This window comes from Gopherus flavomarginatus, chromosome 4, assembly GCF_025201925.1.
Source record: "Gopherus flavomarginatus isolate rGopFla2 chromosome 4, rGopFla2.mat.asm, whole genome shotgun sequence".
NCBI classification, from domain to species: Eukaryota; Metazoa; Chordata; order Testudines; family Testudinidae; genus Gopherus; species Gopherus flavomarginatus.
Window position 1 is genome coordinate 152,574,288 of NC_066620.1, and position 22,767 is coordinate 152,597,054.

A 22,767-nucleotide genomic window follows, 5' to 3' on the forward strand; every position below is an offset into this window, starting at 1 on the left:
GTTAAACATTTAAATAGTTATGTAAAACCTTCATGAGAACAAGTTTCCTCTCAAACAAGCTAGTAACACTTTCAAAATATATTTTCTTTTAGGGGCGTGGCATTTTTGCAAGTGGAAGCCCCTTTGACCCTGTGACTCTCCCAGGTGGACGCACTTTCTATCCTGGACAGGGTAACAATGCATATGTGTTTCCTGGAGTTGCCCTTGGTGTTGTTTCATGTGGACTGAGATATATAAGTGAAGACATTTTTCTCACTACTGCTGAGGTGGGTACACTATTCATAATAATTTTTAAAAGCCTTCAAAATCAGTGATTATGTAATAAACACTCAAATATCCAAATGCCATCTTTCAAATCAGAAAACAATATTTCCTTTGAACATTTTAGCTCTTTATTTGTAATGTAGTATAAGTTTTCTACTCCTATAAGTACATTTATATATTTTAAGCAGTTATTTTGATAAAGAAGTTAGTATTAGTTGGTTCAGATGTCCAGTATGAAATTCACTTCATTGTTTAATATTTCACACTCTGAAATCTGGATACAGGATGGCATTATCTAGCCCAGGGGTTCTCAAACTGGGAGTTGGGACCCTCAGGGGGTCACAAGGTTATTACATGGGGGGTCGCGAGCTGTCGGCCTCCAGCCCAAACCACGCTTTGCCTCCAGCATTTATAATGGTGTTTATATATATAAAAGCGTGTTTTTAATTTATAAGGCGGGGATTGCACTCAGAGGCTTGCTATGTGAAAGGAGTCACAGTAAAAAAAAGTTTGAGAACCACTGATCTAGACCTTTAATCACATTTGAGGAGTTGATCCAAGAGCAAGCTGGAACAAAAGGTTTAATCTCTAAGATGTATACAATTTTGACTGAAAAAGATATTGATAAGTAATGATGAAAAGATGTGAGAGGGGCCTGGACAAAGAATTTGATCTGAATGAGTGGGTGTCTGTGTGGGAAAGGGGATATACATCCTTAGTTTGTGTCTGTCACAAAGCTGTTTAGATGGCATTTGACTCAAATTAAAAACAGTCCTATTTTTGCTACTAGGGAGGCACTCTGTTGGAGTGGTTGTGAGGAAAGGGGAACATACTTGCAGATGTGGTGATTGTGGAATTAGACAGTTTTGGGAAGAAATTTTTAGCAATTCATCTTTATGGCCAAATAGTACCTTCCTAGAGATCCCCTGACCTGCTTACTTAATGGTCCAGTAAAGGATCTACATTTTTAACAAAATGACCAATTAATTTTTTATTGTTAGCAGTAAGACTTTGTATTTCACATTATTGGAAAAATGTGACTTCTCCTCCTATGGAATTGAGGTATAAATTGTTCTTGCAATAGAAAAGCTTTCAAGCCAAGTACATACTATGATGATTTGGATTCCACCCAGACCAGTAAGGGATTCCCCCAAACCAGCCCTGTAGGTTTGGGGGAATTTAGGCACCTTTTTGCTACGCAGCTGTGGTTAATTCTCTGTCACCAGTAGCCTGCCCACAAACCTAAGGTCTCACCAGCCAAGTTACTTTTTCTAGGGTGACACCAGTTACCAGCTCACTTTGGCATATATACTCCATGCAGTTTGCACACCATAGATCTGCTTGGGATAAAAATAAACAAAAAGTTTATATATAAATGTATTTAAAAACTTATTTATAAAAAATAACCCACAGGTTCAAAAATGAAATAGTAAGGGGAAACAAACATATACACGTTATACAGAAAATAAACATAAAGACGCCACCTCCGGCTTTACACTTTCATATTAGCTAAAATCCCTTTTCTAATAAGTTATCTATTGCTTTAAAGCAATTCTCCAGCATGTCCCCCTAGCTGTCAGAGGTATCCAGCATTCACAGACAGCCTCCTGTCTCAAGGCTGTCCCCCAAGTTCTGATTAGCCTTCAGTTCAAACCCTTCCCATTTTAAAAGGGTTTGCGTTTTTTTTCAGTCACTATAGATATTCAAAGTGGGGGAAACTCTCTCCTTTCTTGGGTTCCAAAGATTACATTTTCTTTTCAGTTTCAGCTGTTCTTGTTTGCTTGAATGGTTCCGTATTGGTTTTTTTCTGGGCTGGACAATGGCTAGGTGCTCAAAGCCAGACTTGTCTGGTTGGAGAGGTAGCCTCTTCCTGCCTGATTCCTTTACCACCCTGTTGTGAGGTGATGCTGAAGCTGCACCACAGTAACCATTAATTTTTCTATATATATACACACACATACCTTCATAACCATAATCTTTGTACATATCTCATAATGATTATTAAGTTCAGTGCATTATACAATTCCATAAAAGATCTTGATATCCTCTTACAGGAAAACAACATAGTATTCAATCAGTTGGTTTAATTGCTTTTATTTTTGAGTCTAACCCTTCTGTTCTCCCCCTGGGGTGTCTGGACCCTGATTGTCACATGTACACAAGAGAAGCAACAAAACAAGGATACATATTTATAAATTTGGTCACCCTTTTTAGCATACTCATGGGAGGAGGGCTCCCCAGCCATCAAGCCAGATTCTTTGAATATTAACCTGATCCTGAATAAGTAATATATGATGTAGTATGTTAAAATTTCATTGTAAATTTGCCTTAATAAAAAGTTTTTTAAAAGGAACAAAAAGTTCTCTTAGTACTATATCTACATATGCTTTTTGTGCATGTATACAGTACACTCTGTTTGTTTTGTGTGTTACTCCTGGGGAAATTGTGTGCCACTGTGCATGCGTAGAATTTATGTACCCTGCAGATTTATTTGCTTCCCCGCAGAAAAATGACTTTCTAACAGGGAAGCAAGGGAACGCCACAAGAGCGGTCATGCAGGCCTTCCCAGCAGTATGTTTTGGTGGCCCAGGGCAGCCAGCAGGGAGTTAAATCACTGTGGGGCAGGAGGTGGGACCCAGCTGGTGGCTCCTACCCTGCGCTGGGCTCAACTGCTAGTCCCAGCTGAGCTGGGGAGGATGGGACTTAGTTTTCCCCTTCACAGCATCCGGGGCCAGGTCAGATCCACTCCGATTTCTCCCCTGCCTGCAGGAAGCTCTGCAAAGTCCTCTCCCGCTTCCTGCACCCATCGCTTCTCAGTTGCAGGGGGAGGGATCCCTATACAGGGAGCTGCTCCCCCATTCGCCCAACCTCCATGCATCCTGACCCCCTCATACCTAGACCCTCCCACCGAGCTTCATCCCCCACACTCAAAACCCCCCTGCTAAGCACCTCTCCCCCTGCACCTGGACCACTCCGAAAAGTCATCCACACCTGGATCCCCACCCCACCGAGCCCCAACCAACTGCACCTAGATCCCCACCTCCCTGAGCCCCACTTCCCCAGCATCTAAATCCCACAGCTAGACCTCCCTGCCGAGCTCTATCTCCCCCACGCCCAGACCCCCACCACCTTCACCTGGACCCCTCTGCAGAGTTCCAACACTGTTGCAGGCAGAATGCCTCAACAAGCCCCAGTGCATCCAGATCCATGCCGCACCTGGATCCCCCACTGAGACACCCACACCCAGATTGCCCCACACAGAACACTTTCAACCTACACCTGGATCTCCTCACATTAAGCCCCTCCACACTTGGATCCTGCCTTGCTGAGCCTGCCTGGCCATACCTGGTGCACCTGGCACAGATGGGTAAGGACCTGGTATGTTTCTGGGCAGACCTGGTCCTTGTGCTGTTTCAGGGTTGGGTGCAGCCTCACGGTTGAGTCCGTGTCCTAGTGGGAGCTTCACGTTGATCTCCCATATCTGCAGCCAGTGGCCTATGCTTCCCAGACCCATGCTGGAGCCACCACATTTATTTGACCAACAAAATTGGTGGAATTTTAAAACATGCAGAATTTTATTTTTTTGGTGCAGAATTAATTTTTGTGGTGCTGAATGCCCTCAGGAGTATGTGCATCTATATAAATATTATGCTATACAGAGAGACAACCATAGGGAGATACTGATATAACTGTGGACTAAAGGACACTCTACCAAATATCTTAGCCATATTTGGATGTGTTTATTATTGCTTTCATTAGTGTTTGTAATTCTTCAAGAGTATCTCTATCTTGTTGGAGTCTTTAGCCAAAGGGTTTTTAGCATTTTTGTAATGGAGTTCTCTTGTGAGAAATTGGTGGAAGGGTTTCCTTATCATGTTTTTCCTTGTGCCGTGCTCTGCTACAGTTACTAGCATGTTCTTTTCTTTCCATTTTCTCGCCTGATCTTTTCTGTCTCTGTTCGTTTCTCTTATGATTATCTTTTATTTTCTGTTGTATTTTACTTCCTAATTTTTGTTGTTTTTTGCTGTCTTGGTGGGAACTTTCCCTCTCTGCTCTCCACTCAACAGAAGACTGTATGGTGATTGGGAAGTTTGAGAAGGTCCATCATTGGTGGTTCTAAGAGGTCAGTCATACATAACTGAGAGTCAGGGGAGCAAAGGAGAAAAGTTTGGGCCTCTGAGCTGCTGTTGGAGCTTCCTACCTGCACATGTAAACTTGCCCTGTGGCCATCTGCATTAGCAGCCACCGCGGGAACAGGACAAAGAGCCTCTCATTGCATTACCCATAGTCATATTAGCAAATTTAGAGTAGGAAGGAGCAGGTTGAGCGTTATGGAACTTTCTCCACCCTTACTGTTGTCCTCTGTTCCTATTGACTTTTCTGGAGCTTAGGTGGCTCCTTTCTCAGCATTCTGGCTTCTTATGTTCCCTTCCTTAAGCAGCCAAGTCTTCCCAAGCCATTTATGGGGAGCTCGGGCACCTAACTCAGAACTGAGGATTCCACTAGATAGCAGGGCACGGAAGGGGTTAGGCATTTCAACAACTAAAGTACCTCACTGCTATGACCCCATCACTCTAGTCCCAGAATCTCTCCACTGTTGTCTCTTCACCTTCAAATACCTTCTTTCTTAGTCTTCCTATATTGCTGTCTAGCCACTAATGTCTCTATTCTTTCTTGCACGTGAATGTTTATCTCATATATTGTATTTTTCTTAATTAGATTAAAAACTCCTCAGGATATGGACCCAGTATTTCTACATGTTTGTAAAGTCTGGTGCACATTTATGGCACACGTTACATAAATAGACAAACCTTTTGCACCAGAAATCAATTTTCCCAAACTACTAATCATCTATAGAGGCACCAAACAAGACACACGCAGACAAAATTTGAAGAGACAAAAGAGACAAAATATAAAAAGATTCAAAAACTAGAGCTCAAAACTCCATAAACCTCTTAGCATCACAGAAGTAGGTAACACCCAAGGAATGAACCATATACTACAAGTGCATACCAAAGCATTCAGTGAAAAATAGACTCCTTCTGTTCACTGCTCCCTGAGGAATTAAATATTTATAGATATAAGGCTAAAGCACAGTTGATGAAGAGCCAATGAAAGAGACCAAATATTCTAGATGAAATGGCAAACAGAGAAAATAATTTTCCAAATTCATAGATTCTAAGGCCAGAAGGGACCGGTATGATTATCTAGTCTGACGTCCACTATAACACAAGCCACAGAACTTCCCCAGAACAATTGCTAGAGCATAGCTTTTAGAATAATATCCAATCCTGATTTAAAAATTGTCAGTGATGGGGGAATCCACCACAATCCTTGATAAATTGTTCCAGTGTCTAATGTGTGCATTTATGACTCCTTCTTATTTTTTGCTTTTCATAGAAATAAAAAATATAAGCGCAGCAGTTTTCTATTAAACTTAGTTTAGGGTTTCAGGCCTCTTAAGATTTCCTTCTCCGTCATCTTCTCCTGCTTAGCTTCAGTGATTGTTTGGAATTTGTGACTTCACAATATTTTCCATGACAGACTGTGTATCTTACACATACACGCTTTACTTCATGATCCGTCAGAAAAGAGTATGATTCGTGATTGAGAAAATCTTATTCAAACCAAATATTTTAATTATTGGCAATAGCTAAAATCAAACATTAAAAAAAAAGATTAATTTAAATTTTCTTTTTCAATCTGCAGCCATTTTTCTCAGATTGTGGACTCATAAATTAAAATCATATTGAACCTGATCAATACTTGGGAGACCTCCAAGAAAAAATTAGGTTCTGAAGGAAATGAGACTAGTGATTTAGTAGGTGGCATTCTTTCTTTTGAGACAGTATTCAGCCAATGCCCCAGAATGCAGTTAGGGTTAGAAGGCTGTTTTGCTGTAATGTAGTCTTTCATATTAGATTTCACATTAGAACCCTGATCACTGTAAGTTATTAAAGATCCCGTGGAACTTTCAAAAAAATAAGCAGGTGTTATCTCTTATGTACTGGGTAAACTCCAATGTATTATTATTATTATTGCTACAAGTATTTACAGGGTTTTACTGTGCTTTCTACTACACCTTACACCAAGTAGAATCTAACAGCGTCACAAAAATGTGGAGCACGTTCAAATATCCACAGCAGCTGACTGAGTTCCTTTGAGGACACCTAAGACAGTGGGTAGCATCCAGAAGATTTAAAAACAAGTGAATCCAACAAATATTATGGAAAACCTAGATGAAAAGAATCTACATTTCATCCTGATTTTGAGGCTCAGACACATTCCCAACAGCTCCAGACATTAGAATACCCAGCTCCCAGCTCAGCTAAGCTTTTCTTCTTCCTCCTGCTGAAGTTGTCTTGATGGAGCAAAGGCAGGAAAGTGGGCTCAGACAACTGGGACCCAGGCTATTCAGGCGTAAGATCAGCACCATGGATTTCTTCTGCAAGATAACTAGAAGCAAATGTAATATGTTGCTCCTTTAGTCTACAATACTTATTGGTGGGCATCTGCATGCTGAACCATCTGGAGTTTCCAACACTAGTTTTGTTAAGCAAGGTATATTCTGGCACCTTTAAAAAGTGCCATCAGCTTGCGCTCTCTCTGTGGGACATTCACAATTTCCATCAGTAAAATTAGTAAAAGGCCAGACTGTTTCCATTGACTTTAACCATCCAAGAAGGGCAATGATACATCTCAGAGGACTTTGGATAATTACATCCTGCCTGCTCAAATCCTCCCCTGTAATTTCAATCGGATATGGTATTCTTCACTTACTATCCTAAACTGCTGCGTGTCGTTAAACAGTTGCCTCATTTCTTTCTAGAAGTAGCTTCATTTTGGTTTGGGTTAAGTGATTCCCATATATAGTTTGTAAAGTGCTTTGGAATACTGCTGGATGAAAAGTTCTATATACATGAATTTAAACATGTCTTAAGTGGCAGTCCAAAAGACCAGCAAAAACTGGTTGCTGACAGAGGCAGTTTTAACTAGCAGTCAAACAACGGTGTTCTGGAAACTGGGCCGATACAGTACTTTTAAATCTCTTAAAACAGGGTCTATCTCCTCAAAGTTGTTTTTAGTGCAGATTTTGCTGTATAAGTTATTGTGCAGTATGAAAGTTCCTCATGAAATTTTACATGAGCAAATATCTTTACCCTATATAGTCAGTCTTGGTAGCTCAGAAGTTAATGCACAGCCATTCATGATACTTATGGGGATAGAATACTCACAGTTGGTCTCATACTGCAGGCACTAATTGTGCTGGAAACAGCAGCATGTTTGGATCTCGATCTCAAGGGGGGAAGCTCACCACTCTGTATTGAACTGTGTGAACAAGCAAGAGCTGGGAGCAGCATGGATGGGCTACTAAGGGAACCCTCATCGAAAAAGGTCCAAATCATTGAGGGTAAGAGGTGTTAAAACTCATGGCAATCAGGGGAGGTCCTGGGTGATTAGAAAAAGGCAAATATAATACCCATCTTTAAAAAAGAGAAGAAGGAGAATCCAGGGAACTGCAGACTGGTCAGCCTCATCTCAGTCCCTGGAAAAATCATGGAGCCAGGTCCACAAGGAATCCATTTTGAAGCACTTGGAGGAGAGAGAGGTGATCAGGAACCGTCAACATGGATTCACCAAGGGCAAGTCATGCCTGACCAACCTGACTGCCTTCTATCATGAGATAACTGACTCCGTGCATATGGGGAAAGCAGTGGACGTGATATACCTTGACTTTAGCAAAGCTTTTGATATGGTCTCCCACAGTATTCTTGCCCTCAAGTTAAAGAAGTATGTATTGGATGAATGGACTATAAGGTGGATAGAAAGCTGGCTAGCTCATCGGGCTCAATGGGTTCTGATCAACAGCTCGATGTCTAGTTGGCAGCCAGTATCAAGTGGAGTGCCTCAGGGGCCAGTTTTGTTCAACATCTTAATTAATTATCTGGATGATGGGATGGATTGCACCCTCAGCAAGTTCACAGATGACACTAAACTGGGAGGGAAGGTAGGGTCCAGAGTGACCTACAGAAATTGGAGGATTGGGACAAAATAAATCTGATGAGGTTCATTGAAGTCCTGAGGGAAGGGGAGAAAAAGGGTATAAATCTTCCGTAAAGGACTAAAATCACAGTATACCTTGTTTTTCATGTAGGTTTTGAAATAATTATATTAAAAGCTGAAAAACAATTGTGAATGGAAGTGCCAAGCAAGCTCCAGATTTTAAGACTCCCAAAACATAACTGTTAAATGAAAAGACCTTCTTGGCATGTAATGTAGGCTTATCTGTAAATGAGAGCTATTGAAAATATGAAGCCAGGCTGCATGCCTGCAACTATTGACCTCTTGCTTTGCCACCTCTTCAATTAATTCTGATAGAAGGAACAGTTCACTTATTGTAAGTACCTCAGATTCTGGTTTCAGATGTTCTGTCCTTCATATCAAGTAAACTAGAATGTAACTGATTTTGGATGATAAAGCTAAGGTCCTCTGAGCTATAACACCTCCTAAGCAGGCAATTTCTCTGCAATGACAAGGAACATTACCTGTTCCTCTAAACTTTGCCAAGCACAACAAAAATGTCAGTTATAAACTAATGAAATACTCTTGGCGCTATAAAGCCTACAGTTAATTCACTTCAGAGATAATCCTGTTAAACCTTTTCATTAAAGAAAATATGTTCCCAAATAACCAAGATGTCTGCACCTGGTTGATACCATGTGCTCAGTCTTGGATGACATCTATTTAAATGCTGGACTATTTCCCTTTCTGTTAAAAACATAAATTAATTGAAAATGCTTTTACTTAGTCATAGTACACTTGATGTGAAATTTCTTTTGAAAATATTAGTTTGTGGTTGTGTTTATACACTGTTTCAAATGCCTTGTTATAGAAGTACAGCACAGAAACTCTTTTGGATTCCATGTGAGCTAAGGTTGTCACTGGTCTCGTCCAGAATAGTGTCCAGTTTTTATTCTCCAACTTGCTTCCTGTAGTCTCCTGCCACAAAACAAAACATTTCACTTCTGAATTTTCTCTGTGATGCTTTAAGCTAACAGCAGCTAATTTCTTCAAGCTTTGTGTCCCCAGCAAAATCCTAACCTGTTGAATCCAAGAACAAATCAAATTAGAAACAGATCTCACTTATTCTTCTGACAAATTATAAATATATGTGCTGTTTTATCAAAGAGCTTGTTTACTCTTGGGGGAAAAAGCAAACAACCACTAGTTGTTAAGGGGGAAACCAAAATAAAACAGGATTATATTTTCTATTCCTAATTATTGTGGCTCCCTCTAGTGGATTTTTAGTGGCCAATAAACTTTTCAAGATTAAATTTAAAATGCTGATAGTTTGATAGCAATAGTTTGCATGTATGTGAATGTACTGGGTATATAACCTGCCATTGTCTTGGCCAGCATTCCCTCTTCCAACAGAATTTAAAATAAGACTGTGTGTAAATAACAGTTAAGGACAATTCCTTGATTTACTTAGTTACTATAATAAGGTCACCCCTTTTTAGCCTGAGTGGTTAGTCAATATTTAGGGTTTTGGAGGTTGTTTCCACTAGGGCTATGTCTGTACTACCACAGTAAGTCTACCTATGCTACGCAACTCCAACTACGTGAATAACGTAGCTGGAGTTGATGTACCTAAGGTCAAGTTCCCGCAGGGTCTACACCGCGGGGCGTCGATGGGAGAAACTCTCCCGTTGACTTACCTTACTCTTCTCATAGAAGGTAGAATACAAGGTCGACTGGAGAATGATCTGCTGTCAGTTTGATGGGTCTTCACTAGGCCCACTAAATCGACTGCTGGTGGATCAATCTCAGAGCTTCTATCCCGGCTGTAGTATAGACATAGCCTAAATGAAGAAACTCATGTTAGGTATTTCTTTGATGCAGTCTTGTTTATTTACAAAGAGTGTACACAAAGTCCTGTTTCCCTGGACACGTTAGGAATCGAACAACAGGAGAAAGCTTCTTTACTCACTGTTCCCCCAAGTCACTTTCCAGCCAGCACTCAACCTAAAGACCACTCACTCTGGGCTTTCTGCTTCTCTTGTCTCCTTGGAAAGCTGCCTTCTCTGTCGTCTTCTGACTCACTGACACACACAGCTCCACCAAACAATACTACACCCTCAGCATTTGCACTCATACCCCATGGTTCAGCTCCTACTGTCAGCCATGCCATGCCGGTCTGTAATATGGATAGTGGATTCTGTTGTGTCAGCTATCTCTAAACAAAGGGGCATTTAACTACTCCGTTATTTAGCTTGAATGGAAGGCAGTGATCATGCTCAGTGGCTGCAGTGAAATTTGCAACTGCCCATAGATCAAAGACACACTACCTGTGGGCTACCCAATCCACAGCATAACAACAACATTTGAAAGCCTAATGTTACTAAAATCAAATTCAATTCAATGCTATGACTCAAGACAGATAATAAAGCTCTAGAAAGGCAAGGTGAATGAAGTAATATCTTTTAATAAGCTTTTGAGCTACCCAGAGCTCTTCTTCAGGTCTGGGAAAGGTATGCAGAGTATCACAGCTAAATACAAGGTGGAACAGATTGTTTAGCATAACTAGTTAACACAGAGATATTCTAACAGACCATTCAAGGTGAAGTGGCCTGTTAACATCCCTGCAGTCAAAGGTCAAAAGAGGGGGATTAGTGGGTTACAGTTTGTTGTAATAAGCCCTAAATCCAGTGTCTTTATTCAGACCAGGATTTTTAGTGCCTGGTTAGTGTTGCCAGTTTTGGTTGGACGTATTCTTGGAGGTTTCATCACATGACATAATCTTTAATTAAAGATTAATCTTTAATTCCTGAGGACTCCCAGGAAAATCCTGGAGGGTTGGGAACTCTATAACCTAGCAAAGTTATGAATTTAAGCAACCAGGTTCATCTTTTGAAGGTGTTGTACCGATTTCCTTTGAGGATAAGGATTGAGAAGTCAGATATGGAGTGATTGTTTTGTGAAAAGTGTTCACCCATGAGTGATATGGTATTTATCGCCTATTATTTTTCTGTGTGACTTCATTCAAGAGCATGGTGATTGTCTCATTTCACCCATATAGTTGTTACTGGGGTATTTAGTGCACTGGGGCAAGTACACCACATGTGTAGGACCCATGGTTTTTGAAAGATGTGTTGTTGGGGGTATTGATCATTGTAGAAGTGAAAATATGTCTGCATGTTTTGCATCTGTTGTTATGCCAGGGTCAGGTGCTACTTTGAGTTGCTGGGTCTTGGTCTGTGGAGAGCTCGCCTCTGTTGTTTGAAGGCCAGAAGAGGGTGTTCAGGAAAGATTTATTTCAAGGTGCGGTCTCCATACAGTATAGGTTACACCTGCTTAATGACACCCATATGGCGATCCCAGTGTGAGGTGGTAGGTGACAACTAGGGGTGTGCAGCTGGACGGTTTTTTCCCCCTTGTATTGAAGCAGATTCTCCTGGGGTATTTATATTGCCTGTTCCATGATGTGATTTACTTCTCTGGTGGAGTGTCCTTGTTTGGTGAAGGCAGTTTTAAATGTGTTAAGGTCTGTATCCCAGATTTTCTCCTCAGAGCATATTCAGTGGTTTCTGAGGGGCTGGCTGTAGATAACAGATTTCTTGGTGTGTTTGGGGTAGTTACTGGATCTGTGCAGGTAGTGTGATGATCCATGAGATTCTTGTATATAATTGTCTGTAGGGTTCCATTGTTGAAGCTGATTGTAGTGTCCAGGAAGTTGATGCTAGTGTGGAGGCTTCTAGTGTTAAATAAAGCTCTAGGTTGCTTTCTTGTTCAGGTATGTGTCCATGTGGATTCCACTGAAGGTGTGCATGTGCCCCAAGCATGTGAATTTGGAATCTTTGCATTGCAATGTCCAGCAGGGCAGGGCATGCACTCTGAGTCTCCTCATGCTTCAGTGTGAGGATATAAAGGGTGAAGCAGCCCTGATCCTCCCTCAGTTCCCTCTTATCACCCAGGCCAGCAAGACAGAACCTGGACTGTTTCTACCCTGCTTCTGATTTTCAGAATTCTTCTCCAGTGAAAACCAGTTTTCGTCATTTCTTCCGTATATTAATTTATTTGTTTGATTTTTGTTGCATGCTCCCCCACCCCACGCTTCAAAAAAGCAGCAGTCAGGACAGACATGGGGAGACCCTGCACTAACTGCTAGCTATGGCAGTTTCAGAACCTACCAGGTCCAATCCCGTCCTTCCTGCAATGGACTAATACCTATCATAGATGAACACAGCAATGCCTGTTCTGTTTCATAGAAGCACATCTTCCAGACAAGCATGCTATCTGCTGCTCCTTTTCAGCATTCACCTGGAAATCCCGAGAGACAAGGCTCAAAGTACACCATAGGAGCAATCCATGAGGGTAGCCACAGATCCAGGAATGGAGACATCCCCTATATATGAACAGAGGATTCTGTCTCTGGGGAGTGTCCCACTGACTGTGAGCCACACCCCCAGTACCAGCAGGGAAAGGAAGATGAAGAAGGTGCACACCACCTGAGCACTGAAGGCCTCAGTGCCGACTATGGCACCAACTCCAGGGAAGAGAAATTCATCTCTGTCTTTTGGAGCAAAAAGGTTTGCCTGCACTGAGTGCAAATGCAGTTGAGAGTGGGCAACATATCCATCCTCCGGTGAGGACTTTGGACCGAGAAAGAAGCTCTCAAAATCTTCAACACCAATGAAGGATAGCACCAAGATTCCAGTAGCAACACCTAGGTTAAGGAAGACAGACTCACCTATGCCAACATTGACACCAAGACCAGTGCTGGCCCTGGACCCAGAGCCAGAAATCCCAATTTCCTGATACTGAGAGAACTCTTAGACAAGCCTCCTTCACTGCTCTCCTGGGCACCGGACCCAGAGACAGAATCCTTTCCAGTAGCGAGGTATGCCTTTGACAGCCCCCCTGCTCTTCTCAGCACAGGATACGGCACTAGCACAGGCTTTGATACAGGGCCCACTACCAATGGAGCCAAAGCCACATTCACTGCCACTGCCACAGAGAGATTTCTCCTCCCATCACCAGGCAATTCTTTTCCCCCTGACTTGAGCTGGGAATCATCATCTGAAAGGTGTGTATAATACCTGCAAGGATATCTGGTACCTGCAAGGATATCTGGAAGGCATGTGATACTGACTCCCAGTTCAGGACTGGCAATAGATAGGCCACCCATGATTGGGCTGGTATCAACACAACCTGCCAACATGGCCATAATGGCCCTACCAAGGCCTGCCTTCTAATAAACTTTGGCGTGGAACTCCTTCACATGTCTGGATTAAAAGGAGGTCTTGGTCACCACTAGCATTGCTGGCTAGAGCTTCCTCACCAGAACAGGAGGGAGCCTTTGAGAACATGGCAGAAGCAGCAAGGGAGACACTCAAGCTTCCCTCTGCTCTGAAGGAACTGGCAGTAAACAGTAACCTTTCCAGAACAATGGGTATGAAGAGTATCAGCTGCATCAGTCCAACAGAGATTGGAGTACAGCTCTCCAAAAGTTTGCATCATGATCTGGCAGCCAAGTCCAGTGTGTAATGCTTGAAGACACATGAGCAGCTTGCTCCATGAAGCAGCTTTGCAGATCTCAGATATTGTATGTTGTGGAAGCCTGCTTAGGATGCCACTTGATCTCTGGTGGAGTGAACTCTAATAGTGAGAGAGGTACATACATTGTGTTATCCATTGTAAGAGTCTCTGGGATGAAAGGTCTTGACCTTTTGGACCAGTCGGCTACAAATAGACGTGGGGCCATTCTGAAAGATTTGGTCCTGTCAGAATAACACTGAAGAGCCCTGAACATATCCAAGTTCTGGAGCTGCTTCTCCTCTTGTGTGGCATGTGGTTTTGGAAAGAACACAGGTAGGTTGATGAATTGTTTCAAATGAAATTCTGAAACCACCTTGGCTTAAGGTCTCAGTACCAGATAGTCTCAGTGAAACGCTGTATATGGAAGAAGAAAACAAAAGCACAGGAATAACTAAAAGTCAATACACATTTAAAGAAAAATACATTCATATACTTAATGGCAACTTTATTTTCTACAAAATATTAGATTTAAGAACTGTGAACAGCGGTGCTGTGCAGAGAACTTTGTATCTGGCAAAATCAGAAAGTGTACTTACTGCAAAAGTTACTTTTGAACTGATTTACTGCAGAGTAGGCTTGTGGGTTTAAAATAAATCTGCCTTCTGCTTTATTTCTAGGTGATAGCTCAACAGGTTTCAAAGAAACATTTAGAAGAAGGTCGTCTATATCCTCCATTAGTCACTATTCGAGATGTGTCACTGAAAATTGCTGTGAAGGTAAGTGATTTCAGTTCATTCTGCAGCAACTCTCCACTATCCATGCACTTTGCATATGTTAAAATTAGATTAGTGGAAGTAAAATATTTTCAGAATTCATTAGTCATTTTAAATCAGGCTTGATATGAAGCAAGCAGAGTGGTTTTTTAACATTTCAGATTCTTACTGTTCAGGCATAGGAGTGAAGGAGCTGAAAATATGGTATACTCGGTGTTTAATTACAGGTGACTACAGTAGAATGATGTTTCTACTGCGTACTCCGTACCACCTGATTAGTTGCATGTGCTGTTCATAGCATCCGCTCCATGAAATTTGGAACCATGAAATCCTATACTGTCAACAGTTTTCTATCCTTTAGTTCCCTTTCAGGAAAATAAATGCCTTCTCACATGCCAGCCTCCTCCTTCCTTTGGCCTGCTGCTGTTTGATTTTGTTCCATTCCTCCTTATCTTGACCCATCGGAACAAATAGGTTTTTTGTGAAGTCAAATATATGTTTTTCATGCATGGATTTTGCCAAATTGACTGCACTACGTCGGTAGCTTATAAAGTGCCCAAAGTAATTTGATAACCCATAGCTTTGGCAGCACTGAAAAACAACAGACTTAGCCCCATTTCTACCTTCCCTGTGGCTTTTTATCTCCCATGGGTTCTCAGTTTTATTTCTGAGTGGGTTATCATCTTATAGATAATCCCATTTATTGAACAGCCTTTTGGAAGACCAGTGTTGTCAATAGCTCCCTACTTGTAGAATGGTTATCTTTGATTCATTTGGTAACAGGATCCCAGGTACATATAAAAAGTCTTGCTGTAGTTCACTTCTTTTCAGGTTGATAACTGTGTTCCATAGATGTCAAAACATCTCTAAACAGACTTCTCAGGCTAAAATCAGACTGCCTTTGTGGTTGGCAAATCCTTTCAGAAAGTGCTGGAAACTCCTCCTCCTCTATTCAGTGTGACAGAATTAATCTTTTTAACTTAGGTGCAAAATTTAATGGAAAAAAATGGAAAATTTGTAACTTGATTAATTCATTTTTGGTCTGATCTCTCTCATAGTTGGAGATATGCTCTAGGAATTATTTTGGGGAAGTTCTATGGCTTGTGTTATACAGGAAACCAGATTAGGTGATCGCAGTGGTCTCTTCTGGCCTTTGAATCTATGAACACTTGGGCTGTGCCTGTTTTCCAGCAAATACTGGAAGCAGTTCAGGCTTGTATACAGGGCTCCAGGGCTTGGCCACACAAACTTTAACAGTAATGACTTATTCAGTGGTGATAATTATATGCATGGACCCAAAGAGGAGCTCTTGTGGAAATACTCAAAGGGGGCAGGATGGGGTCAAGATCAATCCCAGAAAGCAAATCACAAGGTAACAGGTTTTCCATTTGGGATCATAGCCTGTCCCCAAGCCTAAAGAGGCAGTGATAATTAGGAAAAAGAAGATGGTTCACCTTTCCCTAGAAATAGGAGGTTTAATCTGTTTGGGAAGTAAAGAATGCTGCATCTCGGGGGTTGGAGGAAGAGAGAGAGAGAGAGCACATGTGCGCACACAGATTTTCAAGAGGCCACTGTGGAAAATGAGTGGGTTCAGATTTCTTATGAATTCAATTTTTCTGTAGTCACATACGCTTTGGTAATGCACAAGGCACTTCATGTTTTCTTTTTATTTTAAATTTCCCATGAATTTAATAGGCTTATAACAAAAATTGAAGAATGGGTGAAAATCGGTGGGGGAAAAAACTTGTTTTCTGGGTTAATATTGGGGGATGGGAGGACAGAAAAGAGGCAATGAATAGAGAAAGGTAAGACTATTCTGACCCAGCTCGCTCCTCTGGAAGGAGAGATGGCAGCTTGGTAATCTGGGTTGCCTGGTTTACTAAACCAGAGTGGGCCTGGAACTGAAGAACATAAGGGTGCCATCTTCTAAGGCTCCCTCCTCTAGCTCTTCTGCCTCCAGGCCCACTCCAGAAGGAGAGATGGTGGCTCTGGTACCTGGGCCATCCAGGTTACTGAGCCACCATCGCTCCTCCTGGGAGCAGAGAATTGGGTCTGGGAATTTCAGCAAGTTTTGGTGGGGGATGGGTGGGTGTTAGGACTCAAGCACTGATATACACACACATACATCCATGAGTATCTTCCATTATGTTGTCTTACTTTAACTGGCTCACATTTACACTTTGACTAATTGATTAATAACAAAAACACTTCTATTCAATGTAGTGTATTAGATTTTCTAAACATAATCAGTATTTTCATGTATGTGAATAGTCCAAAATTTGGGTTACAATTGGAAAAAAAATACAAATAACTTTTGTATAATCTGGGAACTTTTTAGTAAAAACCAGCAGAAACCAAAAATGAAAGGCCTTAGTAATACAGCACTTGATTCAGAACTAGCTATGGAGAATTTAGAAGCTTTTAATCAGATGCTTTTCCCAATCATCACTAAAACAAAGCCCACACACTGGTGTAGGATCAAAACTCGCCATTTCTTGGAGATTTAGCTTTACTAAGAAAGATATTGTCAATTATGGCAAACCTTAACAGCTCTGGTCACATCTAGTGGTTGTTGAGTCTTTAAGCAAAATGAAGCAAGAAATATTTCATGTGAGACTTGGAAAGTAGAGTTAGTCTTGGCAAAAGATGATCAAAGTACAAAGAATTACCTTCTTCGTGTAGAAAAGGCTTGTGTCTTCTTAAAAGCAGAGATTTCACTTCTTTCTTGCTTGTGTGAAGGGGGAACCATAAAAGCTAGGATGTTACTGGATAAAAGTGAGCAAACCATTTGCATCACCAGAGAGAAACTTGCAAAAGATACTCCTGGGAGAATTCTGCACCAAATAATCCAAAATTCGGCATTTTTTGTCAAAATAATGCAATATAATCACACCAGTTTCACTTATTTTGGTTATTTAAACTACCCTACAGAAAAAAAAATCACAGTAACTGTTCAGCATTTCCTAAACACATGAAAGTTACAAATACTTGGTAACCAATACCCTGCATTCCAGTTATAATCCTGGATTTTCATTTAAATTATCTTACTTTTATTTTGGTGTTTAAAGTGACATTCTACTTTACAGAACACCAAATTGCTCAGACTGTCACACATGAAAGTCATATACAGTTTTGGTAATCATTGTCCTGCATTTTTTTAAATGGATAAGTAAAATAGATCCTGAGCCACTGTGCCTCTCTGGCACAGGGAAAAAAAGTGAGAAAGCACATAGACATTCCTAGCTGAGGATTCTGTTACTGTCATTTACAATAAGAGTGGTGAAAAGGAGCCTAAAACAACGAGGAGTCTGGTGGCATCTTAAAGAATAACAGATTTATTTGGGCATAAGCTTTAGTGGGTTAAAAACCCACTTCTCCATGCATCTGAAGAAGTGGATTTTTTACCCATTAAAAAATTGTTTTTGTGGATACAGATTAACAAGGCTTACCCCTCTGATACTTTCCTTTACCTTGCCAGAGTGGTGTAGCCTTAATTGACTAAGAAGGGGAACAATTAACTAACAATGTGAACATTAGCAGTCTGCTTGGTTAGTTGTTACATTTCTGCTCTGCCTCAGGGACAGAGCCTGCTTCACACAGCCCTACACCTCCAAGCCCGGAATGCAGCAACAGGGAGCAAGAGGGACAGAGTGAGTCTTTCACAGGCAGGCACCCAGCCCTACCATTAATATCTCTCCATGGACACATTCACACCCAGCCTCCCTCCTGCCTCACACATTGATCTGCCAGCTGCTCCCAGCAGATGAACCTAGGCTGCTGGAAAAGGGGCGTGTCCCGCCCACAGATTTCTTGGCTCCCCCATTTTTCTGCAGGGGAGCCAAGAAATCTGCAGAAGGTATCAGTTCAGGGTTCAGAATTCCCCCAGCAGAGAGTGAGAAGGCCAGGGGTAAGACTCATTTCAATGGATGCACCAACATAGCTTTTCAGAAAATTTTGCACAACCTTTGTTAATCCCCTCCTCATGATATATTGGGCCAGATCCACAAATGATGTAAATTCATATAAATCTGTTGTTTTACACCAGCAGAGGATCTCGTATCTTTTGTTAAATTTTGAGCTACCATCATTTCTACTCTTACTTTTGGAACAGCATTGCAGTAAACTTAATAGGTTGTAATCGTCAACTTGGTTGTGTGTTTCCAGATTGCAGAACAAGCCTACAGCAATAAAACAGCATCTTTCTATCCTGAGCCTGAAGACAAGGAAGCATTCATCCGCTCACAGGTTTATAGCACTGATTATGACAACTTTGTGGTGGACTCTTATGTCTGGCCTGAGGAAGCCATGAAAATACAGACCGGAAATCCTTAATAAAAAATGAACAAAGGTAGCAGTAGTTGAAAGAATTCAAATACTTATTACTTTTCTGTCTGTTAAATCTAAAAATTATTAGGTTTTTTACAAATCTTTAATAGAAAATGAACAAGATAGCAGTTGAAAGAATTCAAATACTTATTACTTTTCTACCAAATCTAAAAATTAATAGCTTTTTTAAATCTTTAATAGAAAATGAACAAGGTAGCAATAGTTGAGAATTCAAATATTTAGTAGTTCTCGGTCAAATCTAAAAATTATTTTTTTTAATATGCTGAAAACTTTTACAGTCAGACTAATTTTTTCTTTAAAACTTTGTACTTTTATTTCAAATTAGTTGATTAACCTGCTAAAATAACTGTACGAATAAAAATCAATTTGGGCAATGGACTTGTGGCAAGTGTTTCCCTTTTTTGCTTATGACTTTCTGCTGTAATATTTCTGCTGTAATATTACAGAAGGTATCTATTATGGAGAATCACATCTCTATACATTTCTGACATATTACAATGTATTGTAATAGAGGAATAAATCCTGCTCTCACGGACACCACTAATTTCAATGAAATTAGGATTATGTCCAAACTGACAAAACAGAATGGCAGAGACTAAATAGCACAATCTGTTTAATTAAGGAAAGGCACAGTACAATTTGCATATAAAATAGCTATATTATTACCTTTAAATAAAAATAATGAAAACGTTTGTTTTAAAATATGGTAAATGTAGAATATTTTTCCCTAGGAAAAACTATATGTACATTTGCAATCATGCAGGTGCAATGGCAGCAGTCAAGAGAAAGTTTTCTAATGAGAGAAGCTAATCAATGTCCCTTCAAAGCCTACATGTATCTCCCTCTAGTGACTGAGTGATTGTTTACTAATATATATTAGCTATGTTAATCTTCAGCATTCATTTCACTAAAAAGGAAGTGTCCATAGCACATCTTAAATATATAACCATGTCTTCCAAAACGTTACATAGTTATCTGATTTTATTTACCTGTTCATTTATGTAAAATTATATATTTGTTTTAGTTTTACATCTTTTAAACTTGTAAGACTTCATCCCCCTATGTGAAATAACAGGTACTCTGATATTTGATACACTTCAGTAGTGTGGTTCTCTGACTTGAGGTTCATGAAAATCCTGTGTTCTGTATGTTCTGGGCTGGGCATAAAGAGCATATTAAGGGGTTGTGAATAGGACTATTTATAACTAAATATTTTGTAGACTGCCATACAGACATTAGCTATCTGCTTAGCAGGCCAGCTGTGCATCTCTATATTAAACCCTTGTGTGTGCACTCTCTTTATATACACTTTACAAATCTTTGAATATTTCAGGTAGGGTATGTTAAAACATGGACTTCTAAAGCAAAAGTTTTCAGTCTTCATAACTAATTTCCAGACTATCCAATTAGTTTACCCAAGGAAAAGAAAGCTCTCTAAAAAAGGTTGGAGAGCAAGCACATTTTATTATTTATTCTTTGATATTAATTGAATACATATTACCCGTTAGCACCTGGCTGTGATGTTCAGTAAATTGTTCATTTTTATTTCTTTGGCATTGTTCCTACAGTAATCCTTAAAAACTCAGCGCTGAATTACAGTAATTCTGCCGACATATGAAAACAGCAGTTTCATCTGAAACTATATCTCATTCTGTACTCGCTCTCAAACAATTATGAAAATTCTTACCTGGAAATGACATTTATCCTTGTGTAGAAAGGGTTATCATTGTACACCTCCACTTAATCATGTTGGGACATCAGTCATCACCTGCATTGTTCTGGATTCATTATTGGTGTAGAAATGGCATTTATTAATCAACAATTTCCCCTGTGCTGGATTTATATATCCATCTATACCATAAATGGTATCTTTTCTTAAAAAAATAAAATAAAAAAGCTACTTGAAAATAATTTTTCAAAACTATCTTGAACACTAAAGTGGGTCTATCCATCTCCTTTAGATTTTCTGAGCATCCCCATCAATTTTCCTACTTTCACTTCCCCAATTATGAACCTTTTTGTTGATTTCCAATGGTTGGAACTTATTTTAGAGCCTTTCTATACTGTTCCTTTAAAAAGTATACTACTCACAATATCCTAGCAGGAGTAATTACCAACGGTTTTATCAGTAATTTAGGCTTTGTATATAATGTGCATCAGCATGTACTTGGACATTTCACTAGATGCCCCAAAGTAAGCTGTTGTAGAATTATCCCCCCAACAAAAATGGTGAAGACTTCTAGGGTAGTTTGGATAAAATAGAGTGCCTCTTCATGGTACCAGCAAAAGGAATTATATGGTTTCAGATGCTCAGGTATGGCCCAGGTTCCCTTGGTGTAACTATGGAAGGATTGCAAAACTCACTGTAAATCACTGTTGTGTCCCCTTGGGTTGCTAACTGCCCTCAGCATCAAGGGGCCAGTCCAGCAGAAAGGGTCACCAGGATACAGATACCTCAGCCCTACTTTCATGTCTACACCCTGACTATGCTGACATGGATGAATCATGACAGTATCTCTACCTGCCTGAAGCTCTCCCTGCATTGAGAAGAATCGCTGAAAGCTGGATTTGCTGGCTTTATGTTTAGGCTGTTTTGTGTCACTAGAATAGCCCCACTATATCAGCTTACAACACTTTTTTCCATTCAGAGATTGTTGGTATTTTTTTCATTTTTCAGGCTGCAACTATACAAAAAAATTTCTATTTAAGCAAAGAAATGTCTCAATCACCATTACTGAAAGACCTGAAATATTGCTATACATTATTTCAAGTTAGTTGCTATTTTGAAAAATAGCAAAATACTCATTTCGAACATGGTCATGTGTATTTTACTTCAGATACGTCAGACCCAGTTAAAGTAGATATTTGTTAATAATTCTCTGGTGTGCTACATGTTCCTAAAAGACAGTGTTAAACATATATGCAATTCACCTAGAACTGATACCATCACCAAGTGGTCTGATTCAATTTGACTAATTTAATTTTTACAGCTCAATGCCACAACTGAGTCCTATGCTGTTACTTGGAAAAATGAAGCAGCAAAGACAGTGCCTCAGTGGTTCCTGACACACAGTCACTTGTATTGTTCGGCAGCATTCTTCTGGCTCAGTACACAGTAGGCCAATGGCATGACATTTACTGTGATACTCTATCCATGAGAATGTACAAAGAAGATAAATCTTAGAAATTTGATTTATTTAAATGTATTACATTAAACACATACTGCTTTGGGTGAAAGCATACCATCTAGTGAATCACTAACACCACATCCTGCAACACTGTGTCCTCAGACAACTCTCCTACTGGTCTGTGAGACAGACAGAATAAAGGAGAGGGGTATGGCTATAGAATGCAAAGAGGAACTGCTAAAGTATACAGTAGCCAAGTTTGTATTAAATAAAGAAAAAAGGGAAAGCCAAACCCCATGCATTTATTATTTTTTATGGTACCCAAGGCATCTCACAGTTCAGATACAAATCTCTCAATCTTTGGCCAGAACAGCTAAAATAACGGGGGGGGGATGGAAGGGAAAGGGCAAATTGATAACACCAATAAAATTACATGGTTTTTGAGCAAAGGCTAGGCCATAAAGGAATAAAGGGGTGGGGTTTTTTTCAAAATTTTGCTTTAATAAGAAATGTTAGTTGGCTCATTTCTTATGCACTTTAAAAAAAAGATTTGAATGGTGTTTGAATAGAGGCTTTACATAGCAGGGCAGGGGGCTGCACAGAATAAAGCATGGAACAGAGTACTCTACTGTTGTTGTTAATGCAAAATAATTGGCGTGTGCAGCCCCTTCATCCCTCCTCTTCCCCACCCAATCCCATATAAAAAAGTTATTACA

General features: G+C 40.2%; 1 protein-coding gene and 1 long non-coding RNA gene across 3 annotated transcripts in view; one reads left to right on the plus strand and one right to left on the minus strand.

Moving 5' to 3' along the window:
• The window catches only part of ME1 (malic enzyme 1), a 367,704-nt gene extending 348,407 nt beyond the window's left edge, over positions 1-19,297 (plus strand). For both annotated transcript variants that reach the window (XM_050950148.1, XM_050950149.1), the window contains exons 12-14: positions 93-266; positions 14,481-14,579; positions 18,741-19,297. In XM_050950148.1, coding sequence (XP_050806105.1) covers positions 93-266; positions 14,481-14,579; positions 18,741-18,908 — 441 coding nt within the window. In that variant the 3' untranslated portion in view covers positions 18,909-19,297. The remainder of the gene's footprint in view (positions 1-92; positions 267-14,480; positions 14,580-18,740) is intronic.
• On the minus strand, positions 3,983-21,281 carry LOC127049445 (uncharacterized). The gene is made up of 4 exons (XR_007773991.1): positions 20,611-21,281; positions 17,246-17,501; positions 9,984-10,127; positions 3,983-9,366 (listed from the first exon to the last, which is right to left on the minus strand). It is a non-coding gene; the product is annotated as an uncharacterized LOC127049445 (long non-coding RNA).
• Positions 21,282-22,767: the final 1,486 nt, after the last annotated feature.